The sequence below is a fragment of the Populus trichocarpa genome, chromosome 16 (assembly GCF_000002775.5).
Source record: "Populus trichocarpa isolate Nisqually-1 chromosome 16, P.trichocarpa_v4.1, whole genome shotgun sequence".
Classification (NCBI taxonomy): Eukaryota; Viridiplantae; Streptophyta; class Magnoliopsida; order Malpighiales; family Salicaceae; genus Populus; species Populus trichocarpa.
In genome coordinates this window covers 7049649-7077244 of record NC_037300.2, presented here as the reverse complement: position 1 = coordinate 7077244, position 27596 = coordinate 7049649, and the positions used below count along the sequence as shown (strand labels likewise).

The 27596-nt window shown below is 33.9% G+C and overlaps 2 protein-coding genes across 3 annotated transcripts; one reads left to right on the top strand and one right to left on the bottom strand.

Moving 5' to 3' along the window:
• Window positions 1-216: 216 nt before the first annotated feature.
• On the top strand, window positions 217-1290 carry LOC7486473 (fasciclin-like arabinogalactan protein 11). The gene has a single exon (XM_002323428.4). The coding sequence runs from the start codon at window positions 447-449 to the stop codon at window positions 1164-1166; it is 720 nt and encodes a 239-aa protein (XP_002323464.1). The 5' UTR covers window positions 217-446; the 3' UTR covers window positions 1167-1290.
• A 6941-nt stretch (window positions 1291-8231) lies between these two features.
• Window positions 8232-12419, bottom strand: LOC7486472 (dnaJ protein P58IPK homolog). 2 transcript variants are annotated; one of them, XM_024587083.2, is made up of 9 exons: window positions 12132-12419; window positions 11728-11911; window positions 10865-11066; window positions 10540-10700; window positions 10347-10440; window positions 9971-10183; window positions 9773-9853; window positions 8860-9078; window positions 8232-8647 (listed from the first exon to the last, which is right to left on the bottom strand). In XM_024587083.2, the coding sequence occupies exons 1-9, from the start codon at window positions 12256-12258 to the stop codon at window positions 8456-8458; spliced, it is 1473 nt and encodes a 490-aa protein (XP_024442851.1). In that variant the 5' UTR covers window positions 12259-12419; the 3' UTR covers window positions 8232-8455. The 2 variants fall into 2 exon arrangements, with proteins under 2 accessions (XP_024442851.1, XP_002322872.1); XM_002322836.4 differs by having other exon boundaries at window positions 11728-11893; window positions 12132-12415.
• Between the last annotated feature and the right edge of the window lie 15177 nt (window positions 12420-27596).

The window sequence follows — 27596 nt, the reverse complement described above, 5'->3', positions numbered from 1 at the left end:
AAGTGCCTTTGAGATATCCATAGTGGAGGCGACCATGCACTGGCCCCTCGTAATCATTAAGAACCCTAAGTGATGCTATTATTGAATGCTGAAAACTTGAGCTTGAAGGTTCCTTCTTGTAGCTGTCTCTGAGCACAAGCAACAACCAATGCATCATTTCTCACTGGTACCCACGCACTCTTAAATTTACGTATTCCCTACTGGATTTCCTGTCTTGCCAAGCAATATCTCTGGATTTCCCTTTCACCTTACCAATAAAGATCAGCATTGAGGTTCTCTTCTCACCTTCAAATTTGTAGCCTTTCACCTAACAATAACAACCACTAAACATTTCTCCCCCCACAATATATACATCCCACGCCTCTCCCTACAGCTCAAACTCTTCCTCATCACAATTAGCAAACAGTAAGTTTGAACACACTCAAGATTTGAAATATCCTACAACGATGAGAAAGCAACTTCTCTCCCCATTCGTTCCTTTCTTGATGTTCTTCCTCTACAGCTCCACCACTTTTGCTCAAACCCCATCTCCAGCACCTTCAGGTCCAACCAACATAACGGCGATCCTTGCGAAAGCTGGTCAGTTCACAACCTTAATTCGGTTGTTGAAAAGCACCCAAGAGGCTGACCAAATCAACACACAACTCAACAATTCAAACCAAGGCCTAACAGTCTTTGCACCAACTGATAATTCCTTTGCTAACCTCAAAGCAGGTACACTGAATTCGCTCAGCGACCAACAAAAGGTCCAATTGGTGCAATTTCACATCCTTCCAAATTTCCTTTCCATGTCAAACTTCCAAACTGTCAGCAATCCCTTGCGCACTCAAGCCGGAAATAGTGCTGATGGCGAGTTCCCGCTCAATGTGACAACATCGGGGAATCAAGTGAACATAACAACAGGGGTTAATACTGCAACCGTGGCAAACACTATATACACCGATGGCCAGTTAGTTGTGTATCAGGTGGATCAGGTCCTTCTGCCGTTGGATCTTTTTGGTACAGCACCAGCACCAGCTCCTGCACCTTCAAAGCCCGAGAAAGATGTTCCAGCAAAAGCTCCTGCAGGGTCCAAGGAAGATGCATCTGTTGATAGTTCAGGTGCATCCATTGCAACAGTATCCTTCGGTGTTGTGCTGATCGCAGCAATTTCATTGAAGCTATGAGTTTTTGTTTTTGGACATTGTTGAGGAGTTATTGTTTTATCGTTCTGTTGTGGTTTGAACTGAGTTGGATTATTCTTTGGTTACTCTGCCTCTCCTCTTAATGTAATGTACCATGATTGACTGAGTTCTTCTTCCTCCCCGCTCATTTTTGTGATTCTTATGTTCAAATATCATTCTAAATTGCAAATAAGATTTCTTTTACAGGTGAATTGATAAGTGGTAGCAACAGGATCCACTAAAATAAAAGCGCACAAATTTCAAATAAAATAAAAAGCCTTTATAAATTGGACCAAAAACTGGACAGTGGATACAACTCAGAACAGTGCAGAGAACAGAGACAGAAAATAATACCAGATGCCTTTAATCTAATGCCGTCGACAAGCAAAATACAGCAAGAAAAAAATAGCCAGAAATGGTGTTAATCTAAGCAGCCTAAACCATCTTCGATTGAAATTTAAGACCCGGCAACAATTAAATAATAATAAAAAACTCTAAAACATGTAGAAAATCACTTTAGCAGTGTACACTAAAAAGATAATTTTGCTTTTCTCAAAATAAACTAAATAACTAGCCATTTGGGTGATATGATATTTTCACTATTTGTCATTTTCAAATTCACTAGTCTTACAATCTTTTTATATTATTTAGTAAAATAACTAAAATAACTATTTAAGAAAAAAAAAAAACAAAGAACTTGCATCCAAGGGCTCTATGGAGATTTTTATTTTTTATGCACAATGAAATTTCTAAACTGTTATTAAGATAAAAAAAAAAAAACTTCCTTGCAATGGCTTTTTCATCTTTTACTCTTCAATTTTTTTTTAATTTTTTATATACTCAGGTGAACTAAGGAGCACTTTGATTTTTTAGTAAATATAAAATATTAATAATAAAAAAAATGGTTGGCGCGTATACACCAGTGAGTCGATGTTGTACACGCCTTTTGGGCAACTGGTGCAAAAGCTTTTAGTGGTCAAACATTGTCTTCTGCGATAGCATTGAAAGCACGTTAACATCCTTTTCTTGATGGTACAACGCGTGTGTGCAGCAACATGATTGTTGAGCTTTGATGAGCTTTTCTCTTCTCCTTCCACTTTTCTCTCTCTTTTCCTTGCCAAAGTATAAAGGTGTCATGTTATTTGTTTGTTATATCTAATTTGATCCTCATTTTTTTATTGCTATTTGTTTTATTTTCCTTTGATTGATTCTTTTTTTCAATTTCATCCCTATTATTTGATTTAATTTGATTTTTATATCAAATTTGATCATTATTTTTTTAATATTTTAACCCTTTTTGTAACGATCTCATATTTAGGATACAAATTAACATATTCAAAGTCATAGATAACGTGAAATTAGAGAGTATCTTGTGTGTGTGTGTATCTACTGAAATTTCAGCAAAGTTTCCCTTAAATTTTAATATTCTCGAGTGTCGAAGTCATTATTCACTTGTACAAATCCTAATTTTACATAAGATCCAATATTCGGGATCATTTCAATATCAAAATCAAAATAGACTATGTCCATTGTTTATTCTTTTGCTTATTACATTCCATATAATGATTTCAACACAATCATCTTATAAACTCAACATAAACAAATTGTAAAAGATTAATAAATTAAATTCCATACATTTCTAGTTAAGATATAAAAGAGTAAAATTATATAAAATACTACAATGATCTAGAGAATTTAAGTTAATACATACATGTTTAATAATAGATTTAATTACATCTTAAAAGACAATACCAGAATTACATTACATAATAAGTGTATAATATTTCTAAATTCAATATTAAGGTCTACCATCATGAGTAATAACAAAAGAAGTCTACTATTTAACTCGAACTTGTTAGCATCTTGTAGTCAAAGTAATTACAATATGAGAAATACTATTTAACAGTTTACATGTCTATTTGGAACAATAAATACCAAAATTACAAATGTCGCCAACCAACATTTAAGAAATTTTATATCATTAATGATCAAATGGTATCTTAACTAACAATACCATTAATTCTTTTATATCACTCAAACCTATTATCCTAATCATATCATTCAGGTTATCTATCACTCTAATGACTCTAATCCCCACAAGGTATATTAGTCATATCTTTATCAAATATTGATTTATCTTATTAGATGAGTGTATAAGCATTTTGGTTTAAGATTGATCCAAAAACATGTTAGAAAAACTTGTATATTCATTTTTTTACTAAAAGAAATTATTTAACCCATAGTGAAGCGCAAATCAAATAGCTAATAGCCTCTAAAATTAGTGAATTTTGGATATAATGTAATATAATATAATCAAATATTAATTATTAATTAAAAAACTAAAGCGCCTGTCCAATTTACTATTGCATCTATTGTAACAACATTCGTTATCAAATATTACTTTTTTTTTGTTATTTTTCCCTTGAAATATATTTTTTTATTTGATCCTTTCATATTTTTTTTTAGGATTGACTTTGATAGTTTGTTTCAATGAGCTCATTGTGCATTTCTCAAAGGAAACAAAAAGTCATTTGCCTCAATCTTGGTCTTGCAAAAGATTATTCAAGTTTTTTTTTGTTTTCTAAGGCATTAAAACTCAAGGGATTGTAATTGGAAAATAGGGAAAAATAAAACTATTTAGGGAAGGAAAAAAAGATAAGGAATTCACAAGGAGGAGAGGAAAAAAAAAGAAAAAGAAAACTAGTTGTCGGTGCCATGTCAAACAAAAACAGCCACCACACACCATCTCTAATGGAAGTCCTCGTCGAGACGCTTCTAGAGATACCAAGGAAGACCTCATTTAGAGGCTGGAGGAAGCAGTATGCACCACCACATTATGACTAGCATGTTCCCCACATACATGATAATTTTTGCCCACTTTATTTATTTTGGTCCCTGCTTCTTTAATAACCTTTCAATTGAGTCTAGAATTCATTCCGCCCTATCCCAAGCCTTTTTCTTTCAATGTAGTCTCTAATTATCTAATAACTCTTCAATTTAAACCCAAATTCCATCCAATCTAAACCCAGTGAATGTCCAGTTGAGAAGAGATTAATGAAAGGGAAATGAAAAGAAAAAACAATTAACTAACCGGGTTAGCACATTGTCATCATGCCTATGACTCGGGTCACAAATTTGATGTTTAACCCAAGTTGAACAAAGGTGATCCAATATGTCTTCGTCTCAATATTAAAAAAAAATATATATCATTTTAATTTTGTTTAAAGTCAGCCTATATTTTCATCGATCGTCTAGGTTGTTTTTGGCCCTGCTAAATTCACTTGGTTATGTTATGACAATTCTCACATGATTGATTTGAAACTCAAGCTATGCAAGCAATTAGGTAAGGAAATTTCAATGTTGATGATAATTTCAAAGAATTCCTTAAGGTTTGACTTTTTTTACAATGAAGAGAACAACATCGCTTAGAATCATTTTAGAAAAAAAGCTACGATAACATCGTATTTTGGACTTGTTTTTAGTCGATCAGGTTTCGACTGGGTTAGCTTTGTACATTACAAGATTACACCAATTGTTTACAAATAAATGCTTACAAGGATATTGGTGACACTTCGAATCCGTACCTATAACGGGCAACAAAATTAGTATAATATAAAAACCAAATGCAATGCAGTGTAATAGAATGATGTCTTTTTTTGTTTTGTTTTGTTTTATTTAGTTGCAAAACTTTTTAGTGATGTCATGGAAATTTTGATAAAATTCCATTTTAATTCTTGTAATTTTCTTAAAAATTATTTCAATTCTTATTTTTTTATTTTCATTCACAAATAGATCCTTATTTGGATATTTTGGTCCTTGTGTTTTATATAAATTATAATTTTGTTTTTATGATAATTTTTTGCAACAATTAACTACATAATTTTTTTTAATGCAATAAATCATTATAATTATAATCTTTTATTGCATTATAATTTTAAATATTTTATAACCAAACACAAAAATCTAATGGACCATTACATTACGAGATCCATTACATCCAACTAAACATGCCCTCAGTACATTTAGGCTCATGATCAAGTTTCTTGGCCATTGTGTCATGGCTAATTCATTTGGATTTCTATGCCGATCTAACGTAAGAAAGTTCCAAAAAATTTCATCTGTAACTTGCCAATTCATGTCAGAAAATTCCCCCCTTTTTTACGGAAAATAATGTTTTCAAAGTGTGTAGATATATTTTATATTTGTGACCCTATAATAACAAAAGCCTCATATGTTTTTTTAATCAGTTAATAAAAAGACTAACACTTTTCTATCTTTATATTTTTTTCCTTTTCTCTTTACATCTACTTTTTTTATTCTGAAAAAAAATTAGGGTTCTATCTATCGGTTCTTCAATCTGTTTCTGCTACATTGAATTTAATATCTAATCTTAAAGCTCTTTCTTTAGTCTTTTTTTTTTTCCTTTTTGGAGAATTTTTTTTAGTTTCAATTACATTAATTCTACTGCTTTTGTTCTTTGTATTTTTGTTGATGTATCTTGATATGATTGCAAAACAACTCCAACCTATTTTAATTTATAAAAAACTTGCATTGATTATTGAATAGTCTTCTACTAAAATTATAATAATTGAACAAGAAAATATTAACCTGCTAATTTAATTCGAGATCCAAATAAATATCCTCAAATATTAAAATACCCAATTAATCAACAAAATGAAATTCAAAGGCATATATTAATATGGGGCATATCAACATTTAATTTCTGAATATTTGCTTATTGGTTAAAAAAAAAAATTCCTCTTTGATTTTAGTTTTATTGGTTTAAAAGTTTTCCCTAATTTGAATATTCAGAGAAAAATATTTTATTTTATTTTTTTTCTTGTATATTTGTAAATAAACCAACTAGAAAGTCAGTATCAAACACATTTAATGTTAAATGATTCAATTGTTATAATAAAGTTAATAAGAGGGAACAATGGGCCTTTTTTTATTTATATGGGAAAAGGTCTAAATTCAGTTCAAAGATTTATTGTCAAACGCTTGAAGAACTTGAAAAATAAGTCATGTCATATTAAAAAGATGGTTGAGAGATAAAATTTTAAAGAAATTATAAATAATCACATATTAAATCCCCAATAGATATTGTTTGTTGGCTCATATTTCAAGCATATGCTTTTAGAGCCCATGATGAAAGGCAAAAATAAAAAATAAAAACAATGTAATTTTCTTGAAATGGTGAAACTTTTAGCATCATATAATGAAAAAGTAAGTCCTTTTATTTTGAGTAATACTCCACAAAATGCTAAATACATATCACATCAAATTAAAAAAAAAAATTCACATGTCTTTGCTAGAAATGCTTAATCTTCAATTTGTTGTTAGACTGGTGATGCAAAATTTTAATTAATTATTGACGAAGCTCAAGATAAATTCAAAAAAGAGCAAGTTGTCCTTTTTATTATATTTGTTGATAGAAGTGAATTTATACGAGAATTTTTTTCTTTTTTTTTAATATAGTGCATGTCAAAGATACAATTGCTTTAACTCTTAATGAATATATTTTCTCTGTTTTATTTCATCATAATCTTGATATTTAAAATATTAGAGGTCAAGGGTGTAACGATACTAGTAATATGTGCGGAGAGTAGAATAATTTACAAGCTTTATTAATTAAAGATTGTCCTTATACACATTATGTATATTATTAGCCCATCAATTATATTTGGCTCTTATTATTATAGCTAAAGAAGTATTTGATGTTGATACTTTCTTTCATAATTTTATTTTTATTGTCAACATTATTAGTGTTTCTTGCAAATATAATGATGAATTACAAGTTTCTCAAGTAGTTACAATTGAACATTTGATTGCTATTGATGAAATTGAAATAGGTAAATGAACTAATCAAACATGTGCTTCGCAACAACCTAGAAATAGTAGATAGAGTTCGCATTTCAAATCATTTTACAGTCTCATAAAAATGCACGGGGCAACTTACTTAGTTCTTGAGAACATAGCTTCAAATGAATCAACTTATTCTCAACATGATAATGTAGCTTTTGCAGTTAAGTTGTTAATGTTATTTGATTTTGTAATCATTTTACATGTAATAAAAAATATTATGGGAATTACTAATATGCTTTGCCAACCTTTGCAACAAAAATCTCAAGACATTTTAAATGCTATGTATTTGGTTTCTAAGACAAAGATTTTGATTTAAAAGTTAAGAAATGATGGTCAAGAAACTATTTTAGAAGAAGTGACATCATTTTGTAAGTATAAGACATTAAGATTCATAATATGGATGCTTGTTTTTCTAATGTGAGATGATCTTATCATAAAAAAATCAGTAACAACTGAGTATCATTATTGATTTGATATATTTACAGCTACCATTGATCATCAATTACAAAAGTTAAATAATAAATTTTATGAACAGGCCACAAAGCTTCTTATGTTGAGCGCAAATTTAAATCCTAAAAATGCCTACTTGAAGATAGTTTTATCCTGAAGATTTTTCTAACAAAAAAAAAAAAAAACTCATTTGAAATTCTAGTTATAGTTTTATAACCAAGAAAAAAACAATATTTTATCCATTAATTGACATATTAATTTGATTTATTTTGACTCCTTTTGTTTTGACAATAACTATTAATCAAGTTCTTAAAACAAGACTTTATAATCAAATAAAAAATGATTGTTTATATATAAAAATACTAATGAAAGATTAAACATGATTTATATTTTATAAATAAACAACTAGCATGTGAGAATATCATCATTATCATAAGACGTATTATAAAGATAAAAATTTTATAGCTTTAATTCAAATTAATATTGCTCTTAACTTCTTACCCCGTACAATAATTATTCTATGTTGGAGTAAATTTTTACATCACTCATCGTGTTTAGGATTTTTCATCTTTCAATTATTCAATAATTATCATTTGTTTAATATTTTTTTTTAAATACGAGTTGAATTAAAATTTATTTTTCGTCTTTACATTTATAACTCATGTATAGTAGATTAATATATATCTTGTTATATTAGTTCCCCCAGAAAATTATCATAGCTATGCTTAATAATATAATGATGGATGCAACACATGAATGAATCGAGCTCAATAACCTCCTTGAATCAACCAATACAGGTTCCAGAACTTGGAAGATTCTGGAAGCAAAACTTTATCAAGAAATACATTGATCGTGCAACAAGCCTCATTTAATTCCCTAAGATGTACCTGTTAGTATTAGTCAAATTGGTTAGGACAGAGGAAACGAAACCTCCTGTATTTGCAACAGCAGAAAATAATCCCTTCGTTTCACCGATGTCAAAAATGGAATTGATAACCACCAGGAAAACCTCCGTCAAATCCACCACCAGGAAAGCCTCCCTCAAAATGAAATGAAAATTGCTGTCCACCACCGCCGAATGGGTTGCCACCGCCACCTCCACCCATCCCCATGTCTTCCATGTCTTCTCCTCTATCATATCTTGCACGCTTATCATCGTCTCCAAGAACCTGCAGAGAGCAACACAGGTTTCAGACCGAGAAAAAACACCAAACCTTGAGCTTCATTAAATTGGAAGACTTTGGACCATTTGGAAACAAAAAACTTAGCAGGAAATTTTTAATGTTTCTTGTAGTTGCCAGTATTATAGAGACAGACAAAATGCAACATAAAAGGTTGAAGCCCACGGAGGAAAATCATGGAAGTCATTAAAAAATCAGACCTCATATGCAGCTGCAATATCTCGGAACTTGGCCTCTGCTTCTTCTCTATTATCAACATTCTTATCCGGATGCCACTGCAGAGCAAGCTTTTTATATGCACGTTTGATTTCAGATACGGATGCAGTCTTTGAAATTCCTAATATCTTGTACCAATCCCGGCGCTTACTCATCTTCAAAGCCTTCTCTGCCTTCATCAATGCTTCCCGGATACTCATATCCTGGATTATATTTAAAGAGATGAGAGGTGAATCTCTAAACAGCCACACACCATGGAAATACCAGGGACATTTACTCCTTTTTGGTACTCCACTAAGGACTAACTAAATCATCTTCCAGTTAATACAGTTTGCTTCAGTAGAATTCTGGTTCTCATTAAAAAATATCATTAAGGGAAACTTGCTTAACCTCAACCATTTCAACATAATAAACAAACAAATCAATTATCAGATTGTTTGAGCAACTACACCTAGGGAGATCAAATAATTCAATCCAAAAAAGCAGTACAATCAATCAATGGAGGTACAGTATAAAAGCATATTTGAGAGTGAACTTAATGCAAAGAGAGTAGGAAAGAGAATGGGTGAACGGCAGGTCAGAGGATATTCGCAAGATGGATGCAATCCAATATAAACAGCGAAGCATGTTTAAGTTGCAAATTAATTTTACAGCACTTTTCCTTTTTATCGATGTTATGCCAGCAGACATTTGAAAAGTTATACTAGTTGACATGAAACATTGATAGATGTCCCAACACCACCTGCTGAATGTTGACCCTGTAAGCAATATTGGTCTGTTTTGTTGCCATTGAACATGCAGCATTGAAGCAGACTCTGACAAACCTCAGATGGATTCACTATGTAAATTACACATATATTTGTGAATTCCCCATTGAAATACATATTATTGACTCACCTGAGGTGATTTTTCAGCTGCTGATTTCAGATCTTCAACAGCTCCTTCCCAGTCCTCTACTATGAGTTTAGCTTCACCTCTCTGGGGAATGGGAGAAAAAGGGAAACAAAACAAAGAGGAATATCCAGGTTAGGAAAATGTAGCTAGAATTACTGAACAGTTAAGACAAAGGCATGATGAACGGACAAAATAGCAAACCTGAACTAAAGCTTCAAGAAGCTCCCCTTCAATGTTGAGCGCTTCATTGCAACTAGTTAAAGCATCCTTGCCCCTGCCAAGCTTAACCAAGACCTTACATAAGCCTAGGTGAAGATGTACATTGTGTGCAAGGTGATGAGGGTCCAGTGCGAGTGCTGCTCTGTAATCCTCTACTGCGACACGTAGTTTACCCTTACTTGCATTATCTTCTGCCTGTCAAAGACAACATGTTCAAGAACAAGCACATTCAAATTGTAAGTAACACAAAAGAAAGTCAATCTCTATAATCAGATCAAAGTCCAACCATTAAACTAAAAGGCAGGAAGAAAGATGAAAAAAACCAAAGACATTTATTTAAGAAGTCTAGCCAATTTACATTTTTAGTTTTCTTGAGTAAATTTTTCAGCCCAAAATACGCTTTCTTCAGCTGACTGTGCTCTGGATCAAGACGGAGACCCTTTTGGTAATGCCTGGAGAAGATTTAAGTACATAAACATAAAATTGAATTCTAGACAAATTACAAAGAATTTTAACAAAAAAAAAAAACTTAAAATTACTGTGAAACTAACTTTGTAGCAACATCATGATCTGCTAAATAGTAGTACGCACGGCCACGGAGCAGTAGTGCCTCTAGATTATTTTCATCTTCCTTGAGAATATACCCAGCCTCGGAGATGACAGCAGAGTAGTCTTGAACAGCTAACAACAACTTTACTCTGAGGAGTTTGGCCTGCAATAAATAATCATGTGGAGTCATTGCACTGCAAGAGTACTGAACATATCAAAGCCATACTCCCAACTCCCAGTTAACACGGTATTGATGCAGCACACAATTCATATGAGAAATATAATGAACAATGCCTCAAAATAGAAAAGAAAAGGTATGGGTGTCACCTCCGAGCATGCTGGAGAAAACACAAGGACAACTTTATCAACATATTCCAGAGATTTTGCATAATCCCCTGAATCCAAAAGAGTCAAAGCAGTATCCAATGCACTCTGAGCTTGATGCAATTGAGAAAGTTCCTTTTCCGCAGTCAAATGCCCAGGTTTTAGCTCCAGAAACTTTTTGTAGCTCTTTTCAGATTCATTGTATCTACATCAGCAGAAGAGAACCCAAGATATTATCAGTCTCCAGTTAGAAACCAAAGGGCCAGGGGAGGAGACAAAGAGAGGTGTTCTACAGGCTTTTACAATGTTCAGAAAAAACAACATTCCATATGAATTTAATCCTTAATTGCTAAATCAAAACATCAATTCAATAAAAATAATAGTAGTTTTACTCAAATGGGTTGGAAGATGAACGAGGGAAGAAAGGAAAGGATGTATAATTGAAAGAAAGAATAAGGCATTAGTGGTTGTTCTTCAAAGTGTTTTTTGCTTGAAAATACATCAAAATAATATATATTTTTATTTTTAAAATCAACACATCAAAACAATCTAAAATCATAAAAAATAATAATTAATTTGAAGTAAAAATAAAATAAAATAATTTAAAAGCGCATTTTGATTGCAAAAACAAACACACTCTAGCAGAGACGGATAGTAAATTATACAAGCACAGGAGGGATCCATCCCTCCCTCCCATCCTTCCAGTGGTCGGGTCTTAATTCATCTAGCAAGGGAACACATCCTATCCTTCTCCACCAATCCATCCTCCCTACTTTCCTTACTAACAGAGTGTCAAGTGCCACGTTACAAATTGCACACGATTTAACAGTAAAAACAGAAATAAAATGATGGAATGAAGGAAGAACCTGCATAACTGACGAAGAATGGAGGCACGCCGAATATAAGCTTCAGAGAGGGAGGGATCTGCCTCAATTGCAGCATTGAGGTCATCAAGTGCGTCACTGTAACGCTTAAGTTTTATACTTTGAGAAGCCCTTTCAAACAACTCCGCAGCATTTCCAGCTTCCGTATCTACAAATTCATACAGCACTAATATCAACACAACCAAATCAATATCAAATAACCAAACCAAACCCACCACGAAAATGGATGCTTTCATAATTAAATTGCATACCCATAAATATAATTTAACTAACTATAAAGTTCAATAATTTAACTAACCATAAGAAAAGTTTAATTTCACAGAGCAGTACTGACATGACAGATGCATGCATCAAGACCTGAAGAAGAAAAGAAAGGAGAAACATACCTGAAGCAGAAACAAGAGGTTGGAGAAGTAAGAAGTGACAAACAAAAACAAAATGGAGTATAAAGATTGTACATCCGAATCCTCTCCATGCCACACCATCCATGCTCATCATCACAACCAGATTCATTTGTTATTGTCTCAATTAAATTACACCAAAATTATCATTAGCCCTCTAATAATTTCTATTTTATTTTCGGTTTTTGGCTTTTGGGGTTATAATTGAAGAAGAATTCGAAGAACTCAAGATTTAAGGAGAGAACAGCGACAGAAGAGAAGGGAACCGTGCTGGGATTCGCTATGTCAATCCACGTAGTTCTACCCTATCATCTCCTTACATGTGGATTATGAAGGTGTCTACTGAGCATTCTTTTCGACACGTCTCAATGCTCCACCCAGTAAGTCTCTGCCACGTGATAAAGCATAATTGGCGCTGGTAACATTTTGGACTTGGCCCAGATAAATATGTCCTCAAATTTGGTGTTGGATTTGATATAAGAACGTGAGCCATTTAATTATAATGAGTGGGCTTGTTACGAGTGACAGTGTACTGTGGGTCTTGATTAAACGAAGATATCCAAGGTAGCGTTTGCTAGAGGTAAGGGACCGGGCTTGTGCAAAAGAGATAGGGGTAGTAGGGTTACCAAGTTTTTTTTCCCTCCAAATTTAGTATTGTACTAGTTGCATGACCTGCGCGATGCCGTGAGTTAATTTTTTTTGCATAAAAAATATTAAAAAAGGCTAAGATCTAAAAGTGTTAGGTCTTTCTGCAAAGCTATACTCAAGAATCTTGGGTTTAGCTGCAACGCCTGACCCAAGAGTAATATTTATAATATTAATAATAACATTAAACTTGCATGACCCAAGTTTAAGTGGGTCTAGTTGCAATACCAGACTCAATAGCCTTAGATGTGGGTCTGGCTGCAAGGTCGTGTCATAAAAATGTGATAATTAAATAGATTAATTAAAAAGAAAAAAACAAAGAAAAAAACCAACAGGAAGAAAAAAACTAATGAAGACAAAGAAAAAAAATCTGAATTAACTGGGTTAACCCGTCAAATCTTGGATTCGTGTCGTGAAAGTTTGATAACTAAATAGGAAAAAAAAAATTGATGGGTTAACCCAGAATTAACTGGGCTAACCCATCAAACCAGGTTAACCCATCAAACCCGGGATCCGTGTAATAAATGTTTGATAACTAAATAGAAAAAAAAATTTAACATTAACAAACTAAATTAAACGAAAAAAATTAATTAAAAAAGAAAGAAAAAACAAACAAACAAAAGGCATCAGTCTTTTCACTGTAGACTACACTGTGAAGAAAAAGAACAAAAAAATCTGAATTAACTGGGTTAACCCTTCAAATCAGGTTAATCCGTCAAACCTGAGATTCGCGTCATGAAAGTTTGATAACTAAATAGAAAACAAAATTGACGGGTTAACCCATAATTAACTGGGTTAACCCGTCAAACTCGGGATACGTGTCATGAAGGTCTGATAATTAAATAGAAAGAAATTTAACATTAACAAACTATAATAAATGAAAAAAATTAATTAAAATGAAAAAAAGAAAAAAAAATTTCAGGTTAACCCGTCAAATCCGGGATACGTGTCATGAAGGTCTGATAATTAAATAGAAAGAAATTTAACATTAACAAACTAAACTAAACGAAAGAAATTAATTAAAATGAAAAAAAGCAAAAAACAAAATTCTGGGTTAACTCGTCAAACCATGTTAACCCGTCAAACCCAGGATCTGTGTCATGAAAGTCTGATAACTAAATAAAAAAATTAACATTAACAAACTAAATTAAACAAAAAGAATTCATTAAAAGAAAAAATACAAAGAAAAAAGCAAAAAAAAAAACTCGAAAGGCATAAAAAATGAAAAAAAATATAAAAACACGAAAAAACAAAAGACAGCTCAGCCTTTGGACTGTAGACTGCACTGTGCAGTCCAAAACCAGGTCAACCCGTTAAATCCGGGATACGTGTCATGAAAGTCAATAGTTAAATAGAAAGAAATTCAACATTAACAAACTAAACTAAACGAAAAAAATTAATTAAAACGAAAAAAAAAAAAAAAAAATTCAGGTTAACTTGTCAAATCAGGTTAACCCGTTAAACTCGGGATCCGTGTCATGAAAGTCTGATAACTAAATAAAAACAAAATTAATATTAACAAACTAAATTAAACAAAACATTAAAAGAAAAAAAACAAAGAAAAAAGTAAAAACAAAAACCCGAAAGACATTAAAAAGAAAAAAAAAAGAAAAAAAAAAACAGCTCAGCCAAAAAAAAACTAAAGGCATCAGTGTAAAAAAAGAAAAACGAAAATAAAATAAAATAAATCATCAGTGTTTTACTATGGACTACACTATGGAATCCACAGTAAAACACTGATGCGTTTTAGTATACATTACAATAAAAATTTAAAAAAAACTCAAGATTTATTTAGAAAAATAGTATATTAAACTCAAGATTTATTTATAAAAATAGTATATTTTAACGAGGTATATATACGACTCGCTTAAAAAAATTAACAAAGATAGTTTATTAGATGTTTTTAAAAATCATTTTAAATTTTGAATTTAATAAATATATAGATAAAGATAATATTTATTTATTTTTAAAAGATAATAGTTTAAAAATAAAAAAAATTAGTACAATGTTAAGTTGTGATAAAGATGATATTTATTTAAATTTAAAAATTATTTTTAATTTTTAAGTTTAAAAATAAATGAAACTTTTATTCTTATACAAACTCTAAAAAAATAGCTGTATTTTTAGGGTGTGCATGTGTCTATATATATTACAATTATAAAGATACCTTTTTACTTTTTAAAATTTACAGGTTTTAACATTTTATTTTTTAATTATAAAAAACATTTTATTTATTATTTATAAAACCTTTTCCATTAAAAAAATAGATGCATTTGATTTTATCTTAACTAAATTGTTTAAATTTTTTTCTTCTTAAACAAAGCGACCAGGTTGCTTGGTTGCTTAGGTCGTGCCCAACCAAGATGGGCTTAATCATAATTTCTCTTTCTCTCACATCCCTCTATCTCTTATAGCTCCATAAAATTCAATAATTTTGTATAAAAAAATTAATCGCACACACATACAAGTTTCCATACAAATATTTCTATGACATTTCATTTTTATTGGATAATAACAAGATCAACTAGAGAGGTTGTTTTCTATAGCTAGTCAAGATCACTAGAATAGCTACCCTTACAGATGAGCTATGCTAGTGTTACTACTCTGTTATGGTAGGGTACACTTCATCTTCATTTTTTCATGGTAAATCTTCTAAAATACGACACAAAATAAAGAGTTTAAATACCTCACTTTCCTAATGACACAGGGTAGATCACCCAACTCTTTATTATACATAAACACTTTTTTTTTTCTTGTTTTTGCATGTTAAAATCTTTCACTAAACTAACTTAAGTATCATACATGTATAACCCATCAAGAACAACCCAATCCATTGTCAATCATGGAAAAACCTAATGAATCATTTGGAGTTTTCTATGACTTTATTAGTGGCACTGTTTGTAGGAAACTTAACAAAAAAAGCTAGTTCATTTCTCATCCCATACATCTGTTGATACAAACACTATGAATATAAAGATTCAGAAACCCACAATCAAATCAATCCTTTCTAAAAAAAGCTAAATTCAGGCTTTGAGCTTGAAATAAAGATACTTGTATCGAGACACTAAGACTATAAGTAACAAAAAACCCCCCACCCAACACCTATGAAAAGACATAAATGAGTAGTAGTATAGAAGGCGACACAAAGCTTGGTCAACTCTTTGATAAGTCAAAGTAGTTTAATAAAGAACCAAAACAAGAGAATTCCTCTCACACACACATTGCAAGTTACGACAATAATGATGCATTTAATAACTTAAAGAAAATGTCTTACAAGATTATTTATACATATAAAAACTAAACCTTTGTTGACTAGTGGGCTAACATCAATCTAAATTAAAATAAGGCCTAAAATATGAAAAATAAATATTCTAAAAAATAATTCATATATGATGTGCATAATAGAGTAAAAGAAACAAAAATTGAAATAAATCATTACTTTAGAAGGACCTTTAGTCAAATCGTCCATGATGATGCCCCTTGGAATCCAAAACAAACAAATATGTTGCACTATAAGGGTTGTTATGCCGGTTGTAGTGTGACACAAAATGAGCATGTTCTATTTGAGAGAAAGGGTTCCTAACTTGGCATTCTTCATTTGGGTAGTTTCCATGGCAAAAATCACAAACTGTCAAATGGATGGCATTTGTTGCGAGTTGATTTGCTTTTAGTTGTTGAGTGAGCAAATGAACTTGGGGTTGTCAATGCTATGATTGCATCAATTTCATGCATCCCATCAGTCTTCTTAGGTGTATTCCTTTTATTCGACCACTGATAATTGTTCATGGCCATTTCCTCCAACAAATTATATGCATCATCTTGTGACTTACTCATAAAAGCACCGTTTGAAGGTGTATCAATCAATGTTCTTATGGAAACATTCCATCCATTGTAGAAATTCCAAACCTGCATCTATTTTGGTAGTCCATGGTAAGGGCATCGCCTAAGTAAATCCTTATATCTCTCTCATGCCTTATACAATGGTTCACTCTCAAATTGGACGAAATTTGAGATTTCAATGCATATCTTCACTGTCTTAGCTGGTGGGAAAAATTTGGCAAGAAATTTCTGAGCTAAATCTTCCTAACTAGTGATTGAGTCTGCAAGCATAAAGTTTAACCAACTCTTCGCTCTGTTTCACAAAGAAAATGGAAATGGTCTGAGGCGAATGACATTATCAGTAATGCTATTATGCTTAAACATGTCGTGAATTTTCAAGAAACTCGCAATATAGACATTAGGATCATCACTCGGCAACCCATAGAAATGAACTGAAGTCTGAATTATCTGTAGTATGACTGGTTTGATCTCAAAATTATTGGCCTCAATCCTTGGTTTCTTGATAACCAAACGGATTCCTGTTACTTGTGGGAGTGCAAAATCTTTCAATGCCCATGTGTCTTGCTCAGGATTTTCATTTTCTGCCATGGTGTTTGAGTTTTTCTGAGTCTCTCATTTTTTTCTTCCTTAATTCCTTTACAGTTCTCTCAATCTAAGGATTATAAGGCGGCAACAACAGATTTTTGTTGCTTCTCATACATTAGACAATCACCTAAAAATCTGAAGACAGAAATTAATCAAAATAGATCAAATTTAACTCATATTGATATTATTAATAATTTTATCTAAAAGCCCCAACAATGACACCAAAAACTTGTTGATCAAAATCGCAAGTGCACGAATCTTGATAAGTAATAAAGTGATGAGTAGAGTATTGTCCCACGAGGATTTGTAAAAATTACTACTAACTACCAAAATCTTTTAACTTGTGATCTATTTGAAGAATCAAATGAGATAGTTTACTAAACAAAAATTAATAATTAAAAGCAAACAACCAATTAATTAAATAGTATTGAATTCAATTTTAATGGATTTTTGGATTTTTGATTTACGGTAACTATTTATATGTGAACTTTCTCAATTGAATTATTTGTTCTTATTGTTGATAATCAAGTTTTTCTAATTTAATCACCAATCTCTCTCGAGCATCAATGAAATATTTCAACAAGCAAACTTCATACAACTCTACAAATATTCTAAACTTGTCAAAATTTATTAAGTACCATAAAATCTTTAAAGATTACAAAAGTTCCAAAAATATCTCTATCATATAGATTCCTCAAGGTATTTCACACAATGGCTAAAACAATTATCACTTCTCAGTCTCAAATTGAATCCCAAATCATGCAAACATTGGCCAAACATACACAAGCATTAAACATAGAATGAAACACTCAACACCTAGTGGATGAATTCAATCAAAGAAATTGTTCACATATTCAAAGCTAGGTTACATAAAAAAATCCCAGAATAAGAGTCTACTCCATAGCCAAATTAAAGGGAAACAAACTTGATACAATGAACATTATTCAAGAGTGGAGATTGGTAGTAGAGCCGCTGGACGTCTTCCAATCTGCTACAAACTATGCTCGTCTGTTTTGTTCTGTTCTCCTCCTTTCTTAGTGCTACCTTCTATCTTTTATGGTGTATCTTCCGGTCTCTAGTGTCGCCCTAGGTGCTCCTAAAGAGATCTTATATATTCTAGCTTTTTCCTCCAATGGAAAGAAAGTTAGTTTCCTTCTCTATCTTAGATTCTTTTTCCTATCTTGATATTACGTGCTAGATTTGGGATGGAAAACGTGCAAATTAAAACTTCTATATTTCTGGAGAAATTATAGAAAATCAAATTTTCTTTCCAACATAACTGATCTTATAGTTTTTAGACCTCCAAAACTCGAGATATGGGCCATAACCTGAGACAGTGCCTGGATTGCAGGAAGTTCGGGTCTGATTCGGACTCTGTCTTTCAACTTGCTTTTTGCACTTCAAATCAGCAAAACTGAGTTCTATGCTCTCCATATGAATTGTAGACCTATGTCTCAGATTTTCAAAATGATGACGAACGCCTGAAACGGAGTTGTATAAATCCCGTTACAACCCAAAAACCAATTAGTGCTCAGCTTTAATTCCAGATTCTACCTACTCCAGTAATTTAGTATTTGAAAACACATTAATTTTCCATGAGGTTAATAGTTCAAAAGGGCATCCAAAATCCTAATTAACTTGTGTGACACACACGAAATACTTAAAAATAAAGTAAGAATAATTGAAAATATGCTTGCAATAAATTCCCTTATCAATATGCGATGGTATTTTACTTCGGTCTCTTAGTGTTTTTTTCTTTTGAAGTTTGAGATGGGCAGGTCACCTGATACTGTGACCATTTCTTAGAAAAGCGTGGAGTTTTCTAAGAATTTTAGGATGGGCAGGTCACCCGATATTGAGACCATTCCTTAGAAAAGCGTGGAGTTTTCTAAGAATTTTAAGAGGGGCCGGTTACCTGATATTGAAACCGTTTCTTAGAAAAGCGTGGAGTTTTCTAAGAATTTTAAGATGGGCCGGTCACCTGATATTGAGACCGTTTCTTAGAAAAGCGTGGAGTTTTCTAAGAATCTTAAGATGGGCAGGTCACCCGATATTGAGACCATTCCTTAGAAAAGCATGGAGTTTTCTAAGAATTTTAAGAGGGGCCGGTTTCCTGATATTGAAACCATTCCTTAAAAAAACGTGGAGTTTTCTAAGAATTTTAAGATGGGCCGGTCACCTGATATTGAGACCGTTTCTTAGAAAAGCGTGGAGTTTTCTAAGAATCTTAAGATGGGCAGGTCACCCGATATTGAGACCATTCCTTAGAAAAGCATGGAGTTTTCTAAGAATTTTAAGAGGGGCCGGTTTCCTGATATTGAAACCATTCCTTAAAAAAACATGGAGTTTTCTAAGAATTTTAAGATGGGTCGGTCACCTGATATTGAGACCGTTTCTTAGAAAAGCGTGGAGTTTTCTAAGAATCTTAAAATGGGCAGGTCACCCAATATTGAGACCTTTCCTTAGAAAAACGTGGAGTTTTCTAAGAATTTTAAGATGGGTCGATCACTTGATATTGAGATCGTTTCTTAGAAAAGCGTGGAGTTTTCTAAGAATCTTAAGATGGGCAGGTCACTCGATATTGAGACCATTCCTTAGAAAAGCGTGGAGTTTTCTAAGAATTTTAAGAGGGGCTGGTTACCTGATATTGAAACAGTTTATTAGAAAAACGTGGAGTTTTCTAAGAATCTTAAAATGGGCCGGTCACCTGATATTGAGACCGTTGCTTAGAAAAGCGTGGAGTTTTCTAAGAATTTTAAGATGGGCAGGTCACCTGATATTGAGACCGTTTCTTAGAAAAACATGGAGTTTTCTAAGAATTTTATTGAGACTGGTTCTTAGAAAAGCGTGGAGTTTTCCAAGAATTTTAAGATGGGCAGGTCACCCGATATTGAGACCGTTTCTTAGAAAAGCATGGAGTTTTCTAAGAATTTTAAGAGGGGCCGGTCACCTGATATCGAAACTGTTTTATAGAAAAGCGTGGAGTTTTTTTAAGAATATTAAGAGGGGCCAGTCACCCAATATTGAGACCGTTTCTTAGAAAAGCGTGGAGTTTTCTAAAAATTTTAAGGTGGGCAGACCATTTCTTAGTAAAGCGTGGAGTTTTCTAAGAATTTTAGGATGAGCAGGTCACCCAATAATTGGACCATTTCTAAAAAAACAAAACATGGAGTTTTTCTAGAAATATTAAGATAGGCAGGTCACCCAATAATTGATAGGGAGACCATTGTTTAGGAAAAGCACTGAGTTTTAGCATGATCAACCAATTTATCTTTACAACACTTACTACGCGAAACACTTGACAAGTTTTGCTTCGTAAGCATTGTAAAGAGGGGGCAGCTATTGTTACTCATTTTTGGACCCCACATGCTGAAGACGGTGTATACCTCTTTTGAACTGAGTGTAGGAATTTAACTCATGTTTGCTGGAAGATTGACAAAAGCAGAGAAAGAAATATTTTTTTTCGAAACCCTGTTTGAGCTGTTTTCTACTCTCTTTATCCTTCCCTTTTGCTGCCAAAATCGTCAGGTTTTCTTAGATTAATCAGGAGTCTTCATAATGCTAAATTCGTTCTTTCTTTATCTGGTCTTTAAGGTTGGATAAATCCCTCAGAATTTGCACTAAAAAAAACTGGTTCTGCTACTGTCGCAATTTTTTTGTTCCAACTTAGGCTCTGATTCTAACTTGGTTTCGTACGATATCTGACCATCCTAGCTATATTCTATCACTCATGACATGTTGACCTACACCTTTATTGGGTCCTAGGGATCACTGTTCTTATGGCAGACTCTCAGTCATATAGGGATTCTCGGCGTTGTCAGTTTCTGAATCAGATCAAGAGACCCTTTTGACTAACCAGGTTGCGGCCAGATTCTGCTTTTCAAAACGAATTTATCTCATTTTTTATCCTTCATGAAAGTTGTAGCTCTACAAGTTTAGATGAATTTGGGCTTTTGAATCACTTGATTTCGATAAAAGCTCAAGATATTCCTATTTGAATATCTAACGTGAAAGCAGAGATTTCTGCCGCGAGAAGGATTTTGACCCGAGTTTTGCACTAAAGACTCTGCTTCCATCACATTTTTTGTTGGTTGTTGTTCTTAGGTCATATTCTCAGTCATATCGGGATGCTCGGCATTATCAATTTCTGAATTAGATCAAGGGACCCTTTTTGACCAACCAGATTACTGCCAGATTCTGTTCTCTAAAACGATTTTATCTCACTTCGAATCCTTCATCAAAGTTGTAGTCCTAGACGCGTAGATGAATTTGGGCTTTTGAATCGCGTGATTTCAATATCAGAAGCTCAAGATATTCCCATTTGAATATCTAATGTGAAAGTAGAGAATCCTGCCGCAAGAAGGGTTTAGCCCAAGTTCGCAGGCCTGATTCGAAGGATTTTTTTTGGACCAAGGATTGAATTGAAAAGTGCTAAAATGAGGGATTGAATTGAAGAATGATATTGAAAGCTGGAGAGGGGGGCTGGATCATCATAAATGACATGATTTTTACCACACCGAATAAGGAAAATAAAACTTTGCAGCATGCACCCTTACCCATTTGATTTCTTTCCTTTTTTCTCTGCAAATTCCTGTTGTTTTCCTTTATCATCACGCCTGATTTTTGGAGCTGCAACCACGTTTTTATTACCTCATTTCAAAGGGAGCAGCTAGCCCTATGGAAGGAAAGAAAGAAGCCACACCATCCTCTAAAAAACTGGAAAGAAATCAGACATCAGAATCAGAATATTTAAGTCTCCTTTTAACGTTTTTTTTTACTGCAAATCAGTAGGGATTTGCATCCTAGAATTAATGGATTGAATCTTTCCTAAATATAAATATGTCTAGACTATATATAAGCTCTTCTAATGACCTAACGAGGGCAGAAAAGAAAAGAGCATAAAAAGATAAGTTTGAAAGTTAATTTGGAAAAAAATTGAAAGAATTAACTAGTATGGGTTTTCAATTAAACCTTGATTAGGTTTAATTACTAATATCGGGAGTCTGATTGAAGAACAAATAAGTTTGAGGACTTAATTAGGTTTAGAATTAGTTTAATTAATGAAATCAAGGGCATAATTGAATAAATATTAGTTTCTGAGTTAATCAAGGGCAAAGTTACAAGTAATTAAGGTCCAGGGACCATTTTGTAAAAGGCACCGAAATTCTGTCCAGGGGCCTGATTAAAAATGTCGAAACTCCGAGGACCAAATGGAGAGATCGCCACTTCCAGTCAGAAACGACGCCGTTTGTCATTTCCATTCTTCGTCTTCTTCCCTCTGGAAACAGAGGAAGCTCCCTGTGACCAAGCAACAGTGCAGAACACCACCAGACACAATACAGAGCACACGACCTCCACCACCAGCTGCTCAGTTTGTGTCCGTGTCCCTCGCTGCAAGAACAAACCATTGACGCGTGAAGAAAACCACTTCTAACAGTCTGACAATGGCAGGACTGTTGGTGTCCCCATCCAACCAAAACACGGAGTCTCAAGCCCTATCCTCATGAAGATCAATGCCCCGGGAAGATAACGATCAATCTAAGATATCCAAGTCTCAGTGAAACACCAGCGCATCCCCTATAAATACAGAGCTGAAGGGGAGAACCAAAGAAGACCGATTAAGAAAACAAACACAAGCAGAGAGAAGGGAGATCGAACAAAAAAAAAAAAGAGCAGTCGAAAGAAGGAGGAAGAAGATAGAATTCTCCAGGAGTGCTCGACTATTACTGTCGCCCTTGTCTTCATCATCGCCAGGTAAGGCCTTCCTTTTTCCCTTTGTTTCTATTTATTTCATTACAAGAAGAAGAACACAGGGCTAAGGTAATTTAATTACCTTCGCCCTGTGCAGCGCAAGCGTGGTTTGAACCACGCGTGCCTGCTGCCCACCGGGTCACTGGCTTGGGCCAGTGACCAGTCTGGGCCAGATGAGTCCAACCTAGCCCATGCGAGCTGGGCTAGACTCAGCCCTAAAAAGTGAGTGGGCCGGGTCTGGGCTTTAGGCCCGGCCGACCCAAAGTGTGTTTTCTAAGGGTGTGTTTGGCAAAGCACACCCTTATGGCTTGACCATAATTGTTATGCCAATGTTAGTTTGATATTTGGCCAAACGAACCCCTTTTCGATATCAAAAAATTCCAAAAATATTTCGGGATCTTTGTTGATTTATTTGTGGGCCCCTCGCACTTTGACTTATTTTTTTCTTTGCATTTTGTATTTTTTTTAGTTATGTGCGCAATCTGTGGCCTATTATTGTTAAATACAAATCTCGTGCAATGTTTTTTTTTTAATTCCATCTAAAAAGGGTAAATAATAATAAAGGATAAACAAAAAAAAATGACATAGAAAATTTCTTCTTCAAATTCATTTTTCGCGAAAATATTCACTGACGACAGAGTTAGGAGTATTGTATTTTTGGATTTGTGCGATATTTACCAACGCCAGAGTTGGAAATATTCGTAGGAATTGTTCACTGACGCCAGAGACAGGAACATGAAAGGAAGAATAAAAAAAAATAAGAACAAATTCTTAGCAATTTTAGACGAAACCAGCAATACAGCCTACCTTAGGTAGGACGCTTAAGGGGTGATAACATCTTCCCTTTTGCGTAACCAGTCCCGTACCATAGAATCTCTGTTGACCAGTCAGGGTTCCTAGTGACCATAATACTAGGTGGCGACTCCTTGAACAAGACCTTTTCCCCTAAAAAGAACAAGATGCCAGATATCTGTTATTTTTCCATATAGATTATTATTTTTAATTGGTCGCCGCGATGTCCGAGTGTGACAGAATAGCAGTGAGGACATCAACGGGGGCTACACCATACTCTCTAGTATATGGAATGGAGGCAGTGGTACCATTAGAAGTAGAGATTCCCTCTTTAAGGGTCCTTATGGAATCAGGGCTCGAGGAGACTGAGTGGGCCAAGATACGATATGAGCAGCTAAATATGATCAGCGAGAGAAGGTTAGCCGCGATGTGTCACCACCAGCTGTATCAAAGAAGGATAGCTAAGGCATATGATAAGAAAGTTCGACCAAGAGAGCTCAAAGAAGGAGATCTTGTAATGAGAAAAATCATACTACTACCAGGACAAGATCGTAGTAAATGGACGCCCAATTATGAAGGTCCCTACATAATGAAAAAGGCGTTTTCAGGGGGGGCATTGATACTGACAAGAATGGATGGAGAAGATGTAGTTAGGCCTGTGAACTCTGATTCTGTAAAGAAATATTATCCATGATGTATAAGTTCTTATCGAAGCAATGAAAAAGGGTTGGGCCAATAAATTCCCTTTGCATATTTTTCATAGAAAGTGCTTGCAAGTACCAAAAAAAAAAAATAAACCCACAAATTTACCCTTGCAACCTTGCGTGATCTCATAGACTCAATTCATCTCTTGTACCAAAATCAGTTTCCCCATTGGAATTTTGAAAATTGAACTTGCATTTTGATTTCAAAAATAATGTGATGTTTATTTAAAACAATATTTATGACATTCTACTTGTTGAATGACACATGGATCAAGCAACTCCTTCATTGAGGTGACTAAACTCTAAACCAAAAGGCACGAATAGAAAATGAACTGTCATCTTTACACCATGACTCTTGAGATATGTTGTTTTAAATGTATGAATAATGGTATGAAGTGAACTCATTGCTCATAGACTCATGAAATGCATCTCTTTGCAAAGACTAAACCATCGAATCAGACGAGGCCAAAGTTTATTGATCTTAATTGCTTGCGTTTGAAATTAGGAAAGGCTATATTTGTTATTCCTTTCACATTCTAAAAAGTATATCCCTTGCAGTCCTTTTTTAAGCTTGAATAATTTTTTTTTCATGAAAAATCCCGACTAGGATCACACCCCACACTGGGGGCAAGTGAAAATTTCAATGAGAAAAGATGAAAAGACCGTGAGAAAGCCGAAAAGGCAAAAGAGCCCAAGAAACTCATTGACTAGGGGGCATGCCCAAATCACAAGAAAGAGTGATAACCAAGATAAAGTGAGTATGCCCTAGAAAAGCAATGAAAAAAAAAAGGACGAATCAAAGAAAAGCAAAAAAAAAAAAAAAAAGAGGAACGACACAAAGAGTCGAACTGCTGATAGTGATCCTTAGTCTTTGAAACCCTGAAACACTCTTTGAGCCTTATGATCTTTTCTTTCATAACCAAAAACTTCAGCCTACATTACGTGCCTGTAGAAGTCCTTTCTAATCAAGCAAGCAAGCAAACTGGATTAATAAGCAATGCTCTCAAAATGCAAAGAGTACTTCTTTATTAGAGTCATGACATTGAGAACAAGTTATTCATTATTATTCATGCTGATAAAATAAATGTTCAAAAAGAGACAAGTTTTTCTCAAACAAAACCTCGAGTTTTTTTTTCTCGAGCCCTTCACTTTAGAAACCCATAAGAAACAGAAGGTCACCTCATGATGTACTTCCACCAAATACAATATTGTCAAATACAAGAGCAAATAATCTCTTTTCCAAGAAAAAACCAAAGAGTTGCAAGATTTCCAAAGCAAATGTTTTTAAATTACATCAAAACAATTTTTGTTTTCAAAATGCAAGGTCAAAAATTCAAGATTCATTCTGAACAAATATTCCTTCACCAAACTGAAAATGGGAGAAATGTGAAAATGGTTGCTTAAAAAACCATTATTTGGCAGAGTTGTTGACAAAACACACCTAAGAGCAATGAACAGTACAAGGGGGCAACATTATGTTTAGAAGGAAAAATCAATCCTTTTTAGAAAAAGGGATGAACATTTCCTACGACAAGACAAGGGGGCATCTTGGTTTATAAAAGGCAACTTGATCCTTTCAACAAGTGACAACAAATGTTTTTAAAAGTGAGACGGGGATTAATAAATGATCCTCTCAAATTATTGGATGAGATGAAAAATCTTTAGCAAGCAAGTGGGTCATGATGGGCACCATAAAGGCTAAGTTGTGTAAACAAATCGCGGAAGAGACTTACATGGGCCAACTCGAGTGGGCTAGAAGCCAAACGACAAAGATTACCCAAATCAGAGATATCAAGTCGTCATCAATCAAGCAAACAAGAAGATTAAGAAGAAATGGGGGCCTATATTTCAAATCAGGTAAAAATACATGCATATCATTTAAACTTTGAGACATTGGACAACGAGTTTTGCAAACTCCGCAAGAGACATCTCTAATGAGATCCATCAAATGGAAGGCCACCTTAAAATGGCCGAGTTTGAAATCACTTTTGGAAATTTTTCACCTTTGAGAAATTCTAAACCGGGGCGGTCGCCCACGAGAATTAGGCCGCAACAAAAAAAACAAAAAAAAATCTGTGTATTTTTCCATCGCCTTTCTCGACCATCCGAGGTAATGTGTTTCCTAACCCTACCTCTTTTCGAGCGCGCCTTTGAGCCCTCGCTTCTTTTCGAGCGCGCCTTTGAGCCCTTGCCTCCTTTCGAGCGCGCCTTTGAGCCCTCGCTTCCTTCCTTTTGAGCGCGCCTTTGAGCCCTCGATCATCCAAGGGTCAACCATTACAAAGAGACCTTTTTCTTTTTTCTGGGTAGGTCACCCATCACAATAAGATCACTTCTAAAAAAAAAAAGAGGTAGGGTTTTTACGCTTATTTTTCTTTACAAAACTTACTATACAAAGTTAGAAGAAAATGAATTTTCCAATGCCTTTGCATCGTAAGCATTGTAAAGAGGGAGCAACTGTCATAACCTAATTTTTGACAACAAAAAATGAATGAACAAAAAAAATGAAATGAACAAAAATTAAGGTTTGGATCAAGACAACATAAATGGGAAGCTTTGAGGGGTAAATCATGTTGGTTTATGACTTTGAAAGTTAATTTGGAAAAAATTTGAAAGAATTAACTAGTATGGGTTTTCAATTAAACTTTGATTGGGTTTAATTACTAATATCGGGAGTCTGATTGAAGAACATATAAGTTTGAGGACTTAATTAGATTTAGAATTAGTTTAATTAATGAAATCAAGGGCATAATTGAATAAATATTAGTTTCTGAGTTAATCAAGGGCAAAGTTACAAGTAATTAAGGTCCAGGGACCATTTTGTAAAAGGCGCTGAAATTCTGTCCAGGGGCCTGATTAAAAAATGTCAAAACTCGGAGGACCAAATGGAGAGATCACCACTTCCATTCAGAAACGACATCGTTGTCATTTCCATTCTTCGTCTTCTTCCCTCTGGAAACAGAGGAAGCTCCATGTGACCAAGCAACAGTGCAGAACACCACCAAACACAATACAGTGCACACAACCTCCACCACCAGCTGCTCAGTTTGTGTCTGTGTCCCTCACTGCAAGAACAAACCATTGACTCGTGAAGAAAACCACTTCCAACAGTCTGACAATGGCAGGACTGTTGGTG